Below are 16,369 nucleotides of genomic sequence, written 5' to 3' on the forward strand. Positions count from 1 at the left end.
TGTTCCTGGCGTTTTTCATGTGATTCTCCTTCCACATGGGGAAGTGAGAGATGAAGCTGTGTCTAGCGTAGTTTGAATCACAGCAAAGGACGATTTGAGTGATGTCCAAGGCTGCCGCCTGCTGGAGGGTTATCAACACTGCAGCAATTTCGGCGTACTGACTAGACTTTTGGCCCAACCGGTAGTGATTTGGTTGCTTAGTGTCACAGTCCACCCAAACGACTCCAACCCCAGCACGGAGCTGGCCTTCGTGAAGGTAGGAGCATCCATCAGTGTAAACTTTCGGAAGCCCTTGGCAAACATTCTCATCAAAGTAGCGATGATTGGATGCGGTTGGGTAGACTGCGGCAGGTGTGTCCAGGGGGCCCATGACGGAGTCAGAGTCACAGTGCTGGCAGCCTGCTAGCCCTTGTCCTAGCGCTAGCTTGGTGTTCTGACCATACTTGACCTCAATGTTGTATCCTTGGAGCACCATCATCCACGTCGCAATGCGGCTGTTTGACACTCTTCCTTCGCGCAGACGCTGGCTGTTTAGGAAGGTGACGGGCTGATGACACGTTTCAATGATCACTTTCTGTCCACCGATGTAACTACGAAAGTGTTCGACAGCCCAGACTGTAGAGAGGAGGGCTCTCTCACAGTCTGAGAACTGGAGTTCCACCTTGCTCAGAGGCTTGCTGGCGTATGCCACAACTCTCATGTCCTGGTCGTGTTTCTGCTTCAAAGCAGCGCTCAGGCAGTGAGAGGAGAAAGTCGCCTCTATGTAGAACTCTTTATCCTTGTCTGGGTAAGCCAGACAGGGTGCGGACGCCAACTTCTGTTTTAGGAACTGGAAGGAGAGTTCTTGGGGTCTGTCCCACACGAAAGGTGTGTCGTTCCGAAGCAGCTCAGTGAGGGGCCTCGCTGTTTCAGCGTACTCCTCAATGAACTGCCTGGAGTACTTGCAGACTCCGAGGAAGCTCCTGAGTTCAGTCAGATTAGCTGGGGCTTTGATGTCCGGAATGGCTCTAATGCGTCCCGCTTGGGGCTCGACTCCATTAGGGCCAACCAGCAGTCCAACATACTCCACTTTGGTTCGACACCACTGTCCCTTGACAATCGCCAATTTAGCTCCGGCGTCAGCGAGCTGTTGCAGCACGTGACGGAGTTCGGCCAGGTGCTCCTCGAAGGTTCGACTCCTCATCAAGATGTCATCGACATATATGAGGTTCCCTCTGGAAGCAGCATCTGACATGGCTTTGTGGAGGAAGATGTTGAACTCGGCAGGTGAGTTAGAGTAGCCAAAGGGGCAGCGGTTCCAAGTATATTGGCGATTTCCAAAGGAGAAAGCCAGTTTATACTGGTCCGCCGGCTCAACCTTCATGGTCCAGAAGCCGTTGGCTACGTCAACCGTAGAGAAGAAACGAGCATCTCTGACTCTGGCTAGCTCCTGATCTAAATGGATCATAGGCCACCTGGAGAGAGGTACTTGTTTGTTCAGTGCACGATAGTCTATGGTGAGACGCCATTTCCCAGTCGGTTTCAGAACCGGCCAGATGGGAGAGTTGTAAGTGGAGTTACACTCTCTGATGATGTTTTTCTCCTTCAGCTGATCGAGGATCTCCTGGATCGACTCATAAGCAGCGAGGGGAATCTTGTACTGACGTACAAAAGTAGGAGGGGCATTCGGGTTCGTTGGAATGCGAACCGTGTGCAGGTTTGTGAGTCCACAGTCCAGGGAGTCCCTGGATAAGACGGACTGAAACTCATAGAACAGGCTTCTAAGCTCTGCTCTCTGCTCCTCTGACTCCAGCGCATCCGCTTTGTCAAGCTGCTGGCTGACTTCGGCCTCGAAGCCGTCATAAGGTTCAGAGGAGGAGGGTCTCTGGTGTTCCGGGCTTTCAGCCGGTGACTCAGAGGGTTGAGTATTTATTGCAAAAACCGTTAGACACTGACCGCCGTCAGTATCTAAGGTTGCACTGCAAATGGGTTCCTCAGGAAGGGCTTCATGCCGCTTGATGGTAATCATTTGTGAAGGGAAAGTACTGAATGTGTCTACACCAACCTGTCTGTCGTTCAAGAACAACGGAAGTTGTCCGATCACGGGGACTGAAAGTTCGAAGTCATGGAATGAGCTATCTATCAGCATGCCCAAGGGCTTTCCTGCCGGCATGTGGATAGGACTCCGGGTCGGATTTTCGACCAACAAGTAGGCAGAACGATTGTTCAGCTCCAAGAGTGGCGTGCCACAGACGGCTAAGTTGAGCTCCAAGAAGTGTGGTGATGGCTGGAAGAAGGCCTGTGTGCCTGGCAGCTTCTGATGCTTCATCAGAGTCAGACGAACAGGCACTCCTTTGACCAGTGGGGGAAGAACCGTGCTGGCCTCAACCACTGCACGGCAGGCCTGTGGAATAGTCTGACCGGACAGCAAGTGTTCACGGCCTTCTGAGCGAGGCTCAGAGGATGGTGTGGCTCGGGCCCAAAGGACTTGATTGCAAGTGTCCAGCTGGGCACCGAGTCGAACCAGCAGATCTGCTCCGATGAGTGCAGGTGGATCAAGCTGTGGTATGATGCTGAATGTATGTGTGAGCTGTCTTGCTCCAAGTTGGATAGTCAGAGAGCAGACCTCTGGCGCTTTCAGGAGCCTCTGCGGCCAAGTAGGTGACAAGAGCCGATGGCTACGTGTCACACTGACCAGAAGGGGGTCCTTCTGACGCAGGTGTTCAAACGTCTGCTGGCTGATGGCTGACTTTTCAGACCAAAGAGCAAGGCGAGCATCTGAGATGTGGGTGCAGTTGATGGTAAGACCACCAACTATGTGTGGTGCATATGGCTGCAGGCTGACGTTCTTCAGCGAGCAGAGAAAAGATGAATGTGTGCGGAACGGAGTTCCAGGAGCGGTTTCATGCCTTTGCAGGCGGTCATCGTCTGTGGGAGCCGTAGGGAGGGGCATGACCTTGGAACAAGGGTTTTGCGGCTCACTTAGGCTGACTTCAAGAATGGAGGATGGTCGGCTGCTATCTGGGTTCCAGGGCTTAGGTGTGTCCACCTGGGCCCACAGTTGACCCTTCTGGCAGTCGATGAGGGGAGCTAGACGTTCAAGCAGGTCCTGACCAATGAGAAGTGGTTCAGTGTCTAGCTGGCAGACATAAAACGGGTGAACCAGAGTCATGTCTTGGAAGGTGATGTCCAGCCACGCCCGGTGAGTGATACACTCACGGGTCTGGGTGTAGCTGGTGATTTTCAGGTCACAGGGTTCTACCTGGACTGGTTTCCCGAGCGACCGCATGGTGTCAGACACGCGATGGAACAGTGTGGAGCACATCAGGGTGATTTCTGAGCCGGTATCCAGCAGAGCATCAACTTGTATGCATCCACCTAGATTGGTGCTACAGTACAAACGGCGAGCATGATCATGGTTTGTTAAGTCACCAAGGAACTTCAGAAATTTAGTATCTGGTTTCTCTGGGGGGTAGATTTCAGGAGACTCCTGTGGTCTACCAGTAGTGTTTCCCCAACTGATCAGGTAAGTCCTGGCCACGCTGGGGGGTTGAGCCACGCCTAGTCATGCGGACGTTGGCTCTGGGTCTGGCTTCTTAGAAGAAGACTTTGGTGCAGGGGTCTCATCTGCAGATCTCAGCTGTTCGTTCTGTTTAGCTAGGAACTGCTGAAACATCTCCTGGAGGTCGGCTTTGGTCAAGTACTCACCTGCGGACTTGCGTTCGGGACTTACCTGTTGGTGGCGCTCCTTAAACCTTCCACTGTTTCGACCTGCCTGCCGTTGGTTTTGGTTGGGCCACTTCCTGTCTGATTGTCCAGACCTAGGCGGCCAATCAGCACCCCCCTTCCCCTGTTGAGGAGATTGGGACTGCTTTCGTGGTTTAGCAGGTCTAGGTTTAGCAGATTTTGGCTTAGTGGGTGGAGCTTCTGTGCCTTCGAGCTCCAAACGCGGCTCAGCGTCGGGAGCTAGGTGCATGACGCGGTGATGTGCGTCAGGCTTTTGGGGCTTTCCGCCGGCTTCCCAAGCCTGTTGAGCGTATCTCCTAATCTCCTGAGTTGTCAGTTTCTTCATCCGACAATACATTGAGACTTCGGAGCGAACACACTCGTGCAGGTTGTGAATGAACAGGGATCTGAAGGCAGGGCCTTCCTCGAGCCCAGGGCCGTTTCGACCTTGGAAATAAGCACTTTTGAGTCTGCGATAATACTCTCTGGGGGGTTCGTTTCTCCAGTGTTTGATGGAGAAGGCCCCCATTGTAGCTGACGCAGAGTCTGCATACGTGGCGTATTCATCCCTCAACGCTCGGCAGAGCGAGGAGTACCGATCACGAATGTCAGGTGGTAGAGTTTCCATGAAACCGTGCACCGTTCTAGATGTGGTTTTCCAAATTAGCTTGAGCTTTTCCCTTGAAGAGGGTGCTGGAAGATCAAGCAGACAACGTTCTATCTCCCTGAGATAATCGTCGACGTTGGATTCATTGGTGTTAGGATCAAAGCGTTCTATGTCTTTAGCTAGCGATTCAATTTGACGTACACGGAGCCCTGACTCACGGTACGGCGCGTCATCCTCTGACTCTGACCCACGGTCTGTCTCAGAGGGCGCTGGATATCGCTGGTGTGCTCTGGGCTCCCAATGTTGACTCCTGGGGCCCAAATCGGGGTCCGGCATGTTGTGGCGGGCTGCTGGCACGTCACGTGGGTGTCTTGGGAGGTCCTCCTCCCGGGGCACGTCTGCGAAGTGCAGCCTGCGTCTTTCAACTGGGGCATCTGCGTAATACGCACTGTCCGGGTACGGACTGGCGTATGATGCTTTGTCCTGCAGCTGGTTATCGGCATGCCGAATACCGGAGTAGCTAGGATGGGTGGATGGTTGAGGTGCAGGTTGGGCTTGTGGATAACCCCAGCCGGCACCTTGCACCCTTCGTGGACTGGGGGAGCGGTCTAAATAGAGGTGCCGCTCAGCTGGTCGACTTCTCACTGATTGAGAAGGCCGTGAAGATGAGGGTGGTGGTCCAACCTGGGGTTCGAGGGCGAACTGCTCTCGGCCCCTAGGTGGTCCTGAATGCCCTAGAGTGTGTGTAGGGAACGGGGCCGAAGGTTGGGACAGATGAGCTTCATCTCTCCCCTGCGGCGTGCGTCCGTCCAGAGAGTCATGGTATTTCCCCCCTTCCCACTGTCTGTTGTCATCAGCAGAAGGGGGCGGGGTCTTCTCCCCATCTTCCCCAGAATCGGTGCGGGTGTCGTCTTCCTCGATCAGCCTTCCATTTCGCTGTTTTTCAGCTAGCATACTCTGGAGGTTCATGATCTTCTGACCACGTTGGAGTCCTCTCTGATAGAGGATCAGGGCTAACTTAGCTAAGTGAACCTGGATTGGTTTTGTACCATCCGGGTTTTCTATTTGATCAATTACAGCTTCTAGCTCGTCGCTACGCTGTTCTTCAGTGAAATCCCTAGAAGGGTAGTCGGGTTCTCGAGCAACCGCGACCAGTTTGGACAATATTTGTCCAGAAAGTAGGCCAGGTTCATAGTCGTGGGCCGCAGCGCCACCTGGTTGCTGGGAGTTGGTCAGTTCACTACTCTGTCCCTCCATTTTTAACAACCGAACCAAAAATAGCCTAGTAGAGCTTCTGCAGATAGCTCAAGCTGCACCTTTTGGGCAGCAACTGCTAGCTTTGTAGCAGAAAAACACTAAATTAACCTTTGTGCGCACAGGTTTTAGCGTTTTAAGATTGCACGGAATGCCGTGACTAACGCCTAAAATACTATTCCTTTCAGTATTTTAGCAAAAGCTGGTGCGTTGCCGTAGCAACGTCTTACAACACTTGCAGTGTTAAATATGCTAGTTATTCCTTCAGAATATTAGCAAACAAGGTGTTATCAGTCTTTGAGTGAAGGTTTCAGTTAGTTATAATAGCCACTGTGAGTTAAAGTCGCTAAATTAGCAGTTAATTTTAGCCTAAAAGGGTTAGTCAGAATTACTTACACGCTGCACCTTTAATGAGGAACTGAATTTTAACCTAAAAGGTTAGCCAGAATTAATTACACGTTGCACCTTTAAGGAAAAACTGAATTTTAACCTAAAAGGTTAGCCAGAATTAATTACACGTTGCACCTTTAAGGAAAAGCTGAATTTTAACCTAAAAGGTTAGCCAGAATTAATTACACGTTGCACCTTTAAAGAAGCACTGAGTTACTGGTGAGAGTTCGATGCAGCTTCCTGCTCAGCGAAATCAGCACCACTCTGTTGCTGGTTCAAGGCTGAACAACTGATTATTTTTAATTCAAGCTCTTTGGATTTATTTGTTTGTTTGTGCCGGATAGAAATCTCTGTGTATCCAAGCCTCACACGGCCGCACCAATAAAATGTTGGGGTTATTAGGAGCGAACAATTAGTAAGCTTCAACTTACTTTTGGATTCTTCAATAAATTCTGTAAATATGGGAATATTTACTGATTTATTAATTAATTAAGATATTCTTAGATATACGGGGCACCATTCCCCTTTTACCGGGGAAAAATTGAATCCAAAACTCTTATCAGTCTTTCTTGAAGTTCGTAGAATCCTTGGAGCAGAGACTTCTCTTCGACACAACAAAGCTACTGGACACAAAATCTGAATTGTATAACATTTAATTAACAATTTGTCAAATGAATAAACAGTGGAATAGATGAATAATAACCGTGTGATATGATTGAAGATGGATGTGTTTGCATGTGATGGAGGATGTATGAATGGGGTCCTTTGTTCTCACAAAGGAGTAGTGTGTGTGTGTGTGTGTGTGTGTGTGTGTGTGTGCGTGTGTATGGATTCAAAATGGAGTCTTGAATACAAGATGGCTGACCCCTTTGTCTGGCTAAAGTGTGGGTGGCAACTTGCACTTTAACTTCCAAAGCACTTAGAATCAGTAGTAACTTAACCTTAAATCACTCAAAACGTTTCAAAAGATCATGAAACAACACAAAAGATTAATCACAAATTAATATCTTTTAGTTTCAGCCTGGCCATGACAGAAACCATTTTAAGATACCAAACAATGATCAATAAGCAGTTTATTCTTTCAAAATGACCCGACGGACGTGTTTGGGACGAAAGAGGAAAACATGAAGCTACTTTTTAAGCAATAGCGCGGTTTTATTGCTTATTCTGGACTATAGAGGAAACGGGAGAAGAAAAGGAGAGGAAAAAATGAGTTTTCTGATCACCAAAGCAGCAAGGCGTCCCCCGCTGTTATGACTTGACGGTTCTCCGTTTTTCTCCGCAGTTTCCAGCGTCATCCGTCGGTTTGATGCTTTCTCCGTTGTTTGGCGTTCACGAGTGTTTCTCCACGGGCTGGACAGAGACAGCAAAGTTTCTTTCTGTGCTGAGTTATAACTTACAGCGTGCTTGATGGAGTTGTTGCTTTCCTCCGCAGTTCTGTGTCCTCAAACATCAGCTGGAGGGGAGCAGAAACGAGCAGATCTGATGGGCTTGCAGTTTAGTTTCCAGCAGTTCCGTGGGCTCAACTTGGGCAATTAGAGCTTCCGCGTGCTCAAGTTGACGGAGCGTTGACAAGCGTGTCCTTACCGCCAGGTATCCTGGGCAAAAGAACGAGGATTCTTTGTCTCTGCTGAAGATTTATGGTCTTAGTTCGCGGGAAAAGCTCCACGGCTTCCCGCACATGCGCAGAACGTGTTTCTGGTACTAGGCGGTGACATCATCCCAATGCTTCCGTGTGCAAAGCATCATGGGAAATGAAGTTTCTTGGCGCTGATGTGGTTATTTGCTTTTCAGAGCAATTTAAGCACAGTCATTTTGGAGAAAATCACTGCATAGTAATTTCCTCATGAGGTCAGACCCTCAACAACTCCTAATGATTCTGCCACCTTTTTAAACAGGTCAGACGTAAAATTTGAGCCTTGATCAGTTTGTATAACCCTTGGCAACCCGAAAAGTGAGAAAAACCCAATCAGAGCTTTTATGACAGACTTAGTTGTAACAGAAGACAACGGGATGGGTTCTGGAAAACGAGTAGCTCGACACATTATGGTTAACATGTATTTCTTTCCTGTTTGCGTGCGGGGCAGTGGACCCACACAGTCAACAACAATGTGGTCAAATGGATTTCCTATTACTGGGATTGGTGATTAAGGCACTTTGGTAATGGGTTGGTTAGGCTTTCCCACCAGTTGACAGGTATGGCACTGTTTACAAAACGTAGCAACTTTCTTCATCCCTGGCCAAAAGAAGTGATCCAACACAGCAATTTAAGTTTTCTTAATACCCAAATGACCTGACCATTTGCTTTCAAGAGCAAGGGCTATGATTTGATGTTGAAAACAGTGAGGGATGACAACCTGGCTTACTCTACCCCAGGGAGCCTTTTCCGCTCAGGGATTTCTCCAATACCTCATTAAAACACCTTCTTGAAGGTAATATCCTACCGATTTTTCTTCAGAATCTTTTACAGCAGAGAAACACTTATCCAACGCTTTGTCCCTTTTCTGTTCTGTAATCAATGTAGATTGGGAAATCAGATCCTTATTATCTTGATTCCCTGAAGAATCTTCTGGGACGTCTTCCACAGGAACTGTTTCCTGAGGCTGATCATGAAACACAGGCCGGTTTCCAGACCCTTCAAACAAGGTGGACACATTCAGTAGATTCTCAACATCCTTTTTAGCACTTAATCTTGTGACTACACAAGCAGATGAGATACCTGGGGGTGATTTACTACACTCCAAAATCATAGGGTTCTCCACCACCTGAGGCGTGGGCACAACAGCGCCTCCTGCAATATCATTGCCCAAGAGTAGAGCAATGCCAGCAACGGGCAGAGCCGAACAAACAGCCACTTTAAACCTCCCAGACACGAGTTCGCTGTTAAGGTTTATCTCATGTAAGGGACATGAAACAACCTCTGAAGTTAATCCTTTTAACAGGACAGAGACGTTTGTGAAACTCGTGTCATTAAATGGTAGCACACTGTTCAAAATAAGGGTCTGTGAGGCACCAGAGTCTCTAAGAATTTTCACTGGCACTGAACACGTTTCATTGTCACCCAGACTCACTGAACCACTGAACACAAATGGCTCGAAAGTCTTGTCTAACATCTACCTGCTAGATTTGGTCAAAGTTTGAGAAAGAAAGGCAACCTTTGAATTTGAATGAGCCATTGCCATTGGCTTTTATTTAGTTGCTTTTACAGTAAAACCATAATAGCTTGCTGTGCGGTAGCAGCACTAGCAGATAAGGGTGCAAGTGCAACATCTTTTCTTTTTTTTCCAAAATAACTTTGATAGAGACAGAAAATGGGAATGAACTGCAGCAATCAAACGGATAGTAGCCCTCAAAATAATTTTAGATTTGCAACAAACATGTTTTACTGGGTAAGATTAAGGTTCATTTATTTCATAGACTTACCGTGATGGACCTGAAATGAGTAATGTGATTGTTTTATTACTCTTTTATTATTTAGTATTGATAAACCTATATTTCGCCATGGAGGACATGTGTTACCGTCCACTTTAGTGGATTTTGTTAGGTTCTTTTTTTAACACAGGAAAGGTTTATTTACCTTGCTGACAGTTTCGACCACTCCTGCAGTCTTCATCAGAGCTAGCCGCATATGGCGGCGTCACTTCCTTCGTCGTTTATCTGTGGGCAAAAGAGGACAACTTGTTTACACTGATGAACAGCTAGCTAACACTTAACTTTTGTGAATACCGCTCTCTGAGTCTCACTTAGGAGTGCTAAACCCAAGGCCGTTTCTAGCATTGTGGGGGCCCTTTGCAAGATTTTGTTCTGGGGTCCCCCTTTTTTGACAAACTGCAATCGAATGATAGCCTAGCTTAGATGATCTACAAACACACCGTAAATTGTCACAAATTGCAAGTAAAACATGGTACAGTATTAAAATTAAACACTCACTCAAGAAAGATAACTAACTAATAAAAACTAGAAAGCAGTCAAATGCATACCTCTATGCTGGGAGAGGAGTTGACATCACACATACCATAATAAAGGGGATACATGTGAACAAGTACAACAATTTGATTAAAGACTCCTGTATCAAGACAGTGGTCAAGATCACAATTTTTCTGGTGGTCTGTAATTTAATTATTTCAAGTGTGCCTCTGGTTTTATTGGGCTAATAACATTAAAGCTGGTGTGTAGTTTATAATTAGCATTTTAAACCAAAACAGGATGTAAGAGGAAAACAAACTAATTTGATTTTTCCTCAGAAATTAGAAAACGTAAATGTACATGAACAAAAACTCTGAAATAGCAGAAATCAAGCCTAGCATGTATTACAATGATTTTTTTATATGTACAACTTTCAGTGTCTGAGTTTCAGGTGACATTGTCTGTCAGTGTTCAGGCGTTTTTAGCTGCTGTGGTCTTCTGCAGAGCGGTTAAAGTCCTACAGACAGACTCTTTCTCTTAGCACACCCAAGGAGTGTTTTTTAATTTATTTATTGCACAGAGTGAACCTGTTTTATCCCTGACCTGCCCTCTGTGCTTTGTCCATTCCTTCTCCAATGATCCAGGGGACAGGAATGTCACCTTGAGCGGAGGTCGCTGGAGGGTTTTCATCCTCACCAAGCAGCTGTGCACACTGCTGCTCCTGAAACGGTTGTTGTTTCATGGCCTCCTTCTGTTACTTGTCGCTGATTTGTTTCTGGAGCTGGCGGCGAGAGGCAGCTGATAGCCAGAGGTTCTTCTGGGGATAAATCTGGGTGTCGTGGGTCGACGGTACCTGGGTTTGACTTTGTTGTCCTGGAGTCCAGAAGATGTGGATCATCTCCAGCAGCATCCTACCTCTGACATTGTCTATTGCTGGTGATGGCGGATGGCTCTTCATCAAAAGAATCTCTAAAATTATAAATACATCAGACTTTATAAAACATACTCAAGTGGTAAATACTAGAAAATGAAAACTGTTAAAGAAATTATAGAATTAAAGCTAGAAATATTTTTGAACTGTAAATAAATTTATTGCAGATGTAATGGAAAATCATCTTCATCCACACCTCATTCATCAACCACAGATGTACATGGAGGTTTTGTTTTCCTGGAAGTAGCAGTATTAGTACATAATAGTAATAGTATTAGCAGAAATACTAGACAACAAAAACCTGGAACGTGTTCTATTCAGAGAAACTTACTGCATTTGAGATGGAAAAGCGATGTGGGCACATCTTGCTCCTCATCAACATATCTCGAGGGAAGTTTCTTCTTTGTAGAAGACTTCCTGGTTTCTTTTGTTATTTACAAAAACAGGGTCGTGTAAAACTTCATAGATTTGCACATGGGAATAAGCTGCCATGCTGTTGGTGGGAAGGACATGCACTCAGCCCAGGTGCGGCTCCGCCTTTGTACTTCTGCAGTGAGCACCCTCTCACTCAGCAAGGGAAGATGGTTTGCTACCAAATGAAATAGCCAATCGTAGTAGGGTCCGTCTAGCCAATCAGAGGTGAGCAAGGCGGAATCTTCCTCGGACTTCCTACGGTTCGAACCGTGGCTGTGTTTATTGTGATGCCACAGTAAACTGGAAGAGAAGACGAGAAGACTGAAACGCGACCCGGTGCTGGGGTGGCACGTGCTGTAGCTGCCAGCAGATGTGAATGTGTGGCAAGCCAAAGGGCACAAAAAAGCGCACGTTCAGAGCTGAGCTCAGCGGCACGTCAACATACACACCATCCTAGACTCGCTTCCGAGTGCATCCGCAAATCGATCCGAGCGGCGCGCTTTGGAGGATAACTATTTAGAGACCAAACTAAACCCTCCAAAGAGTTCTGGTGGATTCCGCAGCAGAACCCCACGCTCCCTTTAGATGGTCGATTTTACGCGTTGAACGCTTCTCATCTCAGGGCTCACTCCACAAGTGTTTCATCACCGCAGCATCTGCTCTCGAATATGGGACCTTCCAAACTCTGAAGGTAAGAAACAGCTCACAGCTTATGTGGACCTTCATAACGACTCTATTCTGGTACCACTCTTTCTCAGACCAGTTTCTTGTCCATTAAGTTTCTGTGGAAACATCTGCAGTGAACAACACGTAGATTAAACTACATGCGTGGACATGTCAGGTTGCTCCATCGCATCCTCTGCAGCGTCAGCCCTTTGTTTTTCATACCAACTCACCGGGGACAGATAGCATAATATGCACACATCCATCTGTCCCCGGTGAGTCGGTATGAAAAACAAAGGGCTGACGCTGCAGAGGATGCGATGGAGCAACCTGACATGTCCACGCATGTAGTTTAATCTACGTGTTGTTCACTGCAGATGTTTCCACAGAAACTTAATGGACAAGAAACTGGTCTGAGAAAGTATGGGGTGCCGATTGTAAAGCTATACATTAAAAATTTAACAGCTACATTAACGTCTAAAGGTTAGTCCAAATGTTATTGTGAAAATATCAAATCTTATTGTTATAGTATAAGATTGCCTGTTAAATATAACTGTTTAAAATCAAATCTAAATGTATTTCTACAAAAGTCAAAATATACAAAAGGTAAACTATGCAGAATCAGGTCTATTACAGTTGAAAACTAAATGTGAATTATGATATTAAGTTAAAATACAAATTCAGACTGCTGTATAAACAAAATAGCCTACCAAAATGTAAGGGTAATGTCAACAACCCCCATCTAACTAGGGGTAGACTGATATATCGTTTATCCGATATTTACCATCTTTATATATTCTGTAATCTATATTTCTTCATTCCAGTAGCCATCTGCAGCTGTCTCTGATAATATAACCTTGTTGTTGATGGGTGTTCTTCAGCCTACTGTGCTGTACTGCACAGCTACAGGTGGTCAGACACTTCCTACAGTGTTTTCTGTACTGGTTTACTGGATGAAGCTGTTTCTTAAAGTAGTTTTCCATGAGCACTACAGAGTAACTTGAACTTGTGCAGCTCCCCCCCCCCCCTTTCCTGGTTCAGTCGACAAAAAGCCATAAAACTGAGCAGAATAGCCAACAACAACACATTTATTCTGTTGAGTTGTGTTTCTGTGTAACATACAGACATGGACGTAATTTTCACTTTAGAAGTGGGGGGGGGGGGGGGGGGGACATGGGGGGGGGGGGGGGGTATCTTTACAGTATGTTCTAATGGGAAACAGGCTTCAACACAAACGGTTGTTTTCTGCTTGGTCCTAGAGCTCAACCAGTGTCAATTTAATATAAAGTAATATTGTTTTTGGATGGTAAAAAGTGCAGGGGTCAAAACTTGACTTTGGAAAAGGTGGGGGGGACATGTCCCCCCTGTCCCCCCCCCAAATTACGTCCATGCATACAAATAATCAGGGGAACACATTTACACTCAGATGAGCTGACTAAAACCACATCGTACAGAGCTGTTTTAGGCTGAGTAGTGCCCTTTGAGAACCAGCTTTACTCTGCTGACTTTTTCCAACCACCCTCAGAGCAGCAGGGATTAGGAGGCACGTTTGAATGCTAGCTTCTCCCCAGTGTGTGTTAACCACCCATGTCCTGCTTTTAGTGTGTGTGTGTGTGTGTGTGCGTGTGTGGGGGGGGGGGGGTGTCTTAGAGGTATGGGTATGTGCACTGAATTTCTGTCTGATCAAATAAAAGCAGTCTAATCACGTTTTAGATTAAGGTAAAGTTAGTATATGACACAATATAGTCAGCATGCACAGAAACTAAATCTGCAGCATGTTTTTTCTTTCTTCATGTTCATTTGCTGCTTTGTTTGGGATATTTGTACAGTGTCTAAGTTCTATAACTTCAAATTAAATTCAAATCACCAGCCTTCCACCATTACGCTGGACAGCGTTTATGCTGCTTGAATGTGCTGTGTAATATTACTACTTTAACGCTCAGTTCCTGTTTAGGCAATAAAGTGGGACTCAGATTTGACATCATGACTTTAAACTAGAGCTGAAACAACTAATCGATTTAATCGATTATAATCGATTATTAAAATAGTTAACAACTTTTTTAGTCATCGATTAGTTGTTTAATAATCATATTTTACCGCATAAAGTCTATTTTTACCACAATCTGACATCGGTTACAAGCTGTTAAATTTGCCGCCAGTGTGTGGCAGTAATGAGCCACTGATCTACCAGTGGAGCCGTAGAAGAAGAAATGAGCCAATGAGTGCCCTCGGTTTTCATGACGTATCACGTTACTGACGCTCATCTTGCTGTGAGAGATGGCGGAACAAGAGGAAATACGGAAGAAAAATAGAAGCGACAAAACTGAAGAGAAACCCCGGACAAAAACCTCACGAGTATGGGAGCACTTTACTCTAGATGCCTTGAAAAGACGGGTGACCTGCAAAATATACAAAAACCATCTAGCATGGCACGGAAGCACGACGTCCCTAAGTGAACATTTGAGACGAAAACATGTGGGGGCTGATGCAGCAGAGGAAGAGCACCGCGGTCAAGTGAGCCGTCATTTGGAAGAGCCAGCCCGGTAAGTAACAGAAAATAAACAAGCTGGACTTAGTGTTTTAGCTGAGTTCGTTATACTGGATGTTAAACATGTTTTTTTGCCGCGTCAGTCTACGGTGTTCTACTTCTGATTGACTAGATGCCATCGTGAATCTCCTCCGTGTTGTGAATCATGCGCTTGCCAAATTCAGCACGTCTGTTTATAAGAATGTCCTCGTTAAGAGAAAAACGGCACAAACCCATAACTATGTTCCTCATTCAAAAAAGGACAACTCCGCGGAGAAAAATATACAGACGAGCTGTGTCCAGGTGAATATAACGCGGCATAGTTGTACGCTTTCAATTTTTAAATACAGGAGAAATTTAGAAAAAGTCATTTTTTTACTATTAAAAGGCTGTTTTACTGTCTAACGCTGTAAAACGCCTCACAACACATTTTTATCATGTTTCTTAAACAGTATTACACAAAATAAACATTTTTCACATTTCTCTAGCTAATTTAAACACTCCAGACTCAAAGTAAAAACCTCATGAGCTTCTTACTTAGAGCTTTTTAATAGTAAAAAAATTAGAATTTTTTTCTGAATATCTCCTGTTGTGGGCTATTTTGTAGATCGTAACCCTCAAAATAAATGATCACTGTATATTGTTAATTCAAATAATATAATATTGATTTAGTGTTGTAGTGTGTGTGCTGCTTTATTTTATATGTGTACTTATTTCAGTCTATTTGTGTTTCTTATGCAGAAAAAAAACAAGCAACGATGGACAACTACATGGGGAACAAGACACTCACCCCCCAGCAATTCATACCACTTACAAACTCTATTCTAAACATGCTGGTAAAAGACATGAGGCCACTATCCATGGTGGAAGGAGCAGGCTTCCAGCTAATGCTAAAAAATTATTCTGGACTGATATTTTGCACTGTTTAGCTCATTTTATACTGCTGACTGTGTTCATGTGCAATAAAATAGATTGCAGTCAACTGCACAATTCTCTTATGTTTTTTTTTCTTAACTGAAATGCATCCATCACTTGTATAGGTTAAATAGCTAAACAATAACAAACCGATTAATCGATTAATCGAAAAAAATAATCGACAGATTAATCGATTATGAAAATAATCGTTAGTTGCAGCCCTACTTTAAACAAGTTTTTCTTCAATAAAGAAATATTGTCAATGTCAGTTTTATTTTTATATTACAGTCAAAAACAAGAGGGTAAACCATGGAAATGTACAAAGCAAAAACCCTTATGGACTCATGGATTATATACTTTCTACTAGGCATGTAAGAAAATAACCATTTGGCAATATATCACAATATTTTTTGCTGCGATATTATATTGCAACGTAATGTAAGTGGTTACTTTTATTAAATGGTCAATAAGTTGTGATATTCCATCTAAATATGAATTATCAATATTATTGAACTTTAGAAATTTGATCTAAGATGAAACCAGGCCTTTTTGGTGGTTCAGGGAAATCACACCTTCGTAATAATTTGAGACAGAAGCAAAAATATAGTTTATAAAATCAATTTAATACTATATTTCTACTACTAGTGCTGACACAGAGCAAAATATGATAAATGATGGTTGGGACAAGATAACTGAAACAATGAATGAAATGATGGGATGTAAGCTTAGATGTTATGTTAGCAAAACCTGAAAAAGTGTCTAGCTGTTATTAACTATTGTTTATCAATTTGGACAAATCAGAATTTAACAAGTTAAAGTGGGCGTTATCAAAGACCTCAGGCACCACTCCTTTCTCTAACTTTTAGAGAGGTTGTATTTCTTAATGTGAAGTAAAATGTCAAACATTTATGTGAAGTGAATACATTAACCATTAACAATAATATGGTAATATTAATATGTGAAAATACTGATAGATTAACATAATTAAACAAGTGTACTAATCTGGTGTAATTTAAGATCTGGAATAAATCATTACGTGAATAAACATTCATGTTAA

General features: G+C 44.5%; 2 protein-coding genes and 1 long non-coding RNA gene across 11 annotated transcripts in view; 2 read left to right on the top strand and 1 right to left on the bottom strand.

The window, feature by feature from the left end:
* Positions 1–3,544: 3,544 nt before the first annotated feature.
* Positions 3,545–11,322, bottom strand: LOC139064251 (uncharacterized). 2 transcript variants are annotated; one of them, XM_070547418.1, is made up of 5 exons: positions 11,125–11,322; positions 10,716–10,831; positions 10,466–10,643; positions 9,534–9,613; positions 3,545–7,554 (listed from the first exon to the last, which is right to left on the bottom strand). In XM_070547418.1, the coding sequence occupies exon 5, from the start codon at positions 5,567–5,569 to the stop codon at positions 3,545–3,547; it is 2,025 nt and encodes a 674-aa protein (XP_070403519.1). In that variant the 5' UTR covers positions 5,570–7,554; positions 9,534–9,613; positions 10,466–10,643; positions 10,716–10,831; positions 11,125–11,322. The 2 variants fall into 2 exon arrangements, with proteins under 2 accessions (XP_070403519.1, XP_070403527.1); XM_070547426.1 differs by lacking the exons at positions 10,466–10,643; positions 10,716–10,831; positions 11,125–11,322 and having other exon boundaries at positions 9,534–10,391.
* Positions 11,323–11,438: 116 nt separating this feature from the next.
* LOC107384786 (RAS guanyl-releasing protein 2) overlaps positions 11,439–16,369 on the top strand; it is a 145,702-nt gene continuing 140,771 nt past the window's right edge. For all 8 annotated transcript variants that reach the window (XR_011517328.1, XM_070547439.1, XM_070547436.1 and 5 more), the window contains exon 1: positions 11,439–11,898. The gene's annotated coding sequence lies outside the window, so the exon portion shown is untranslated. The remainder of the gene's footprint in view (positions 11,899–16,369) is intronic.
* LOC139066390 (uncharacterized) lies at positions 14,282–15,387 on the top strand. The gene is made up of 2 exons (XR_011519283.1): positions 14,282–14,413; positions 15,139–15,387. It is a non-coding gene; the product is annotated as an uncharacterized lncRNA (long non-coding RNA).

Source organism: Nothobranchius furzeri, chromosome 2 (assembly GCF_043380555.1).
Source record: "Nothobranchius furzeri strain GRZ-AD chromosome 2, NfurGRZ-RIMD1, whole genome shotgun sequence".
Classification (NCBI taxonomy): domain Eukaryota; kingdom Metazoa; phylum Chordata; class Actinopteri; order Cyprinodontiformes; family Nothobranchiidae; genus Nothobranchius; species Nothobranchius furzeri.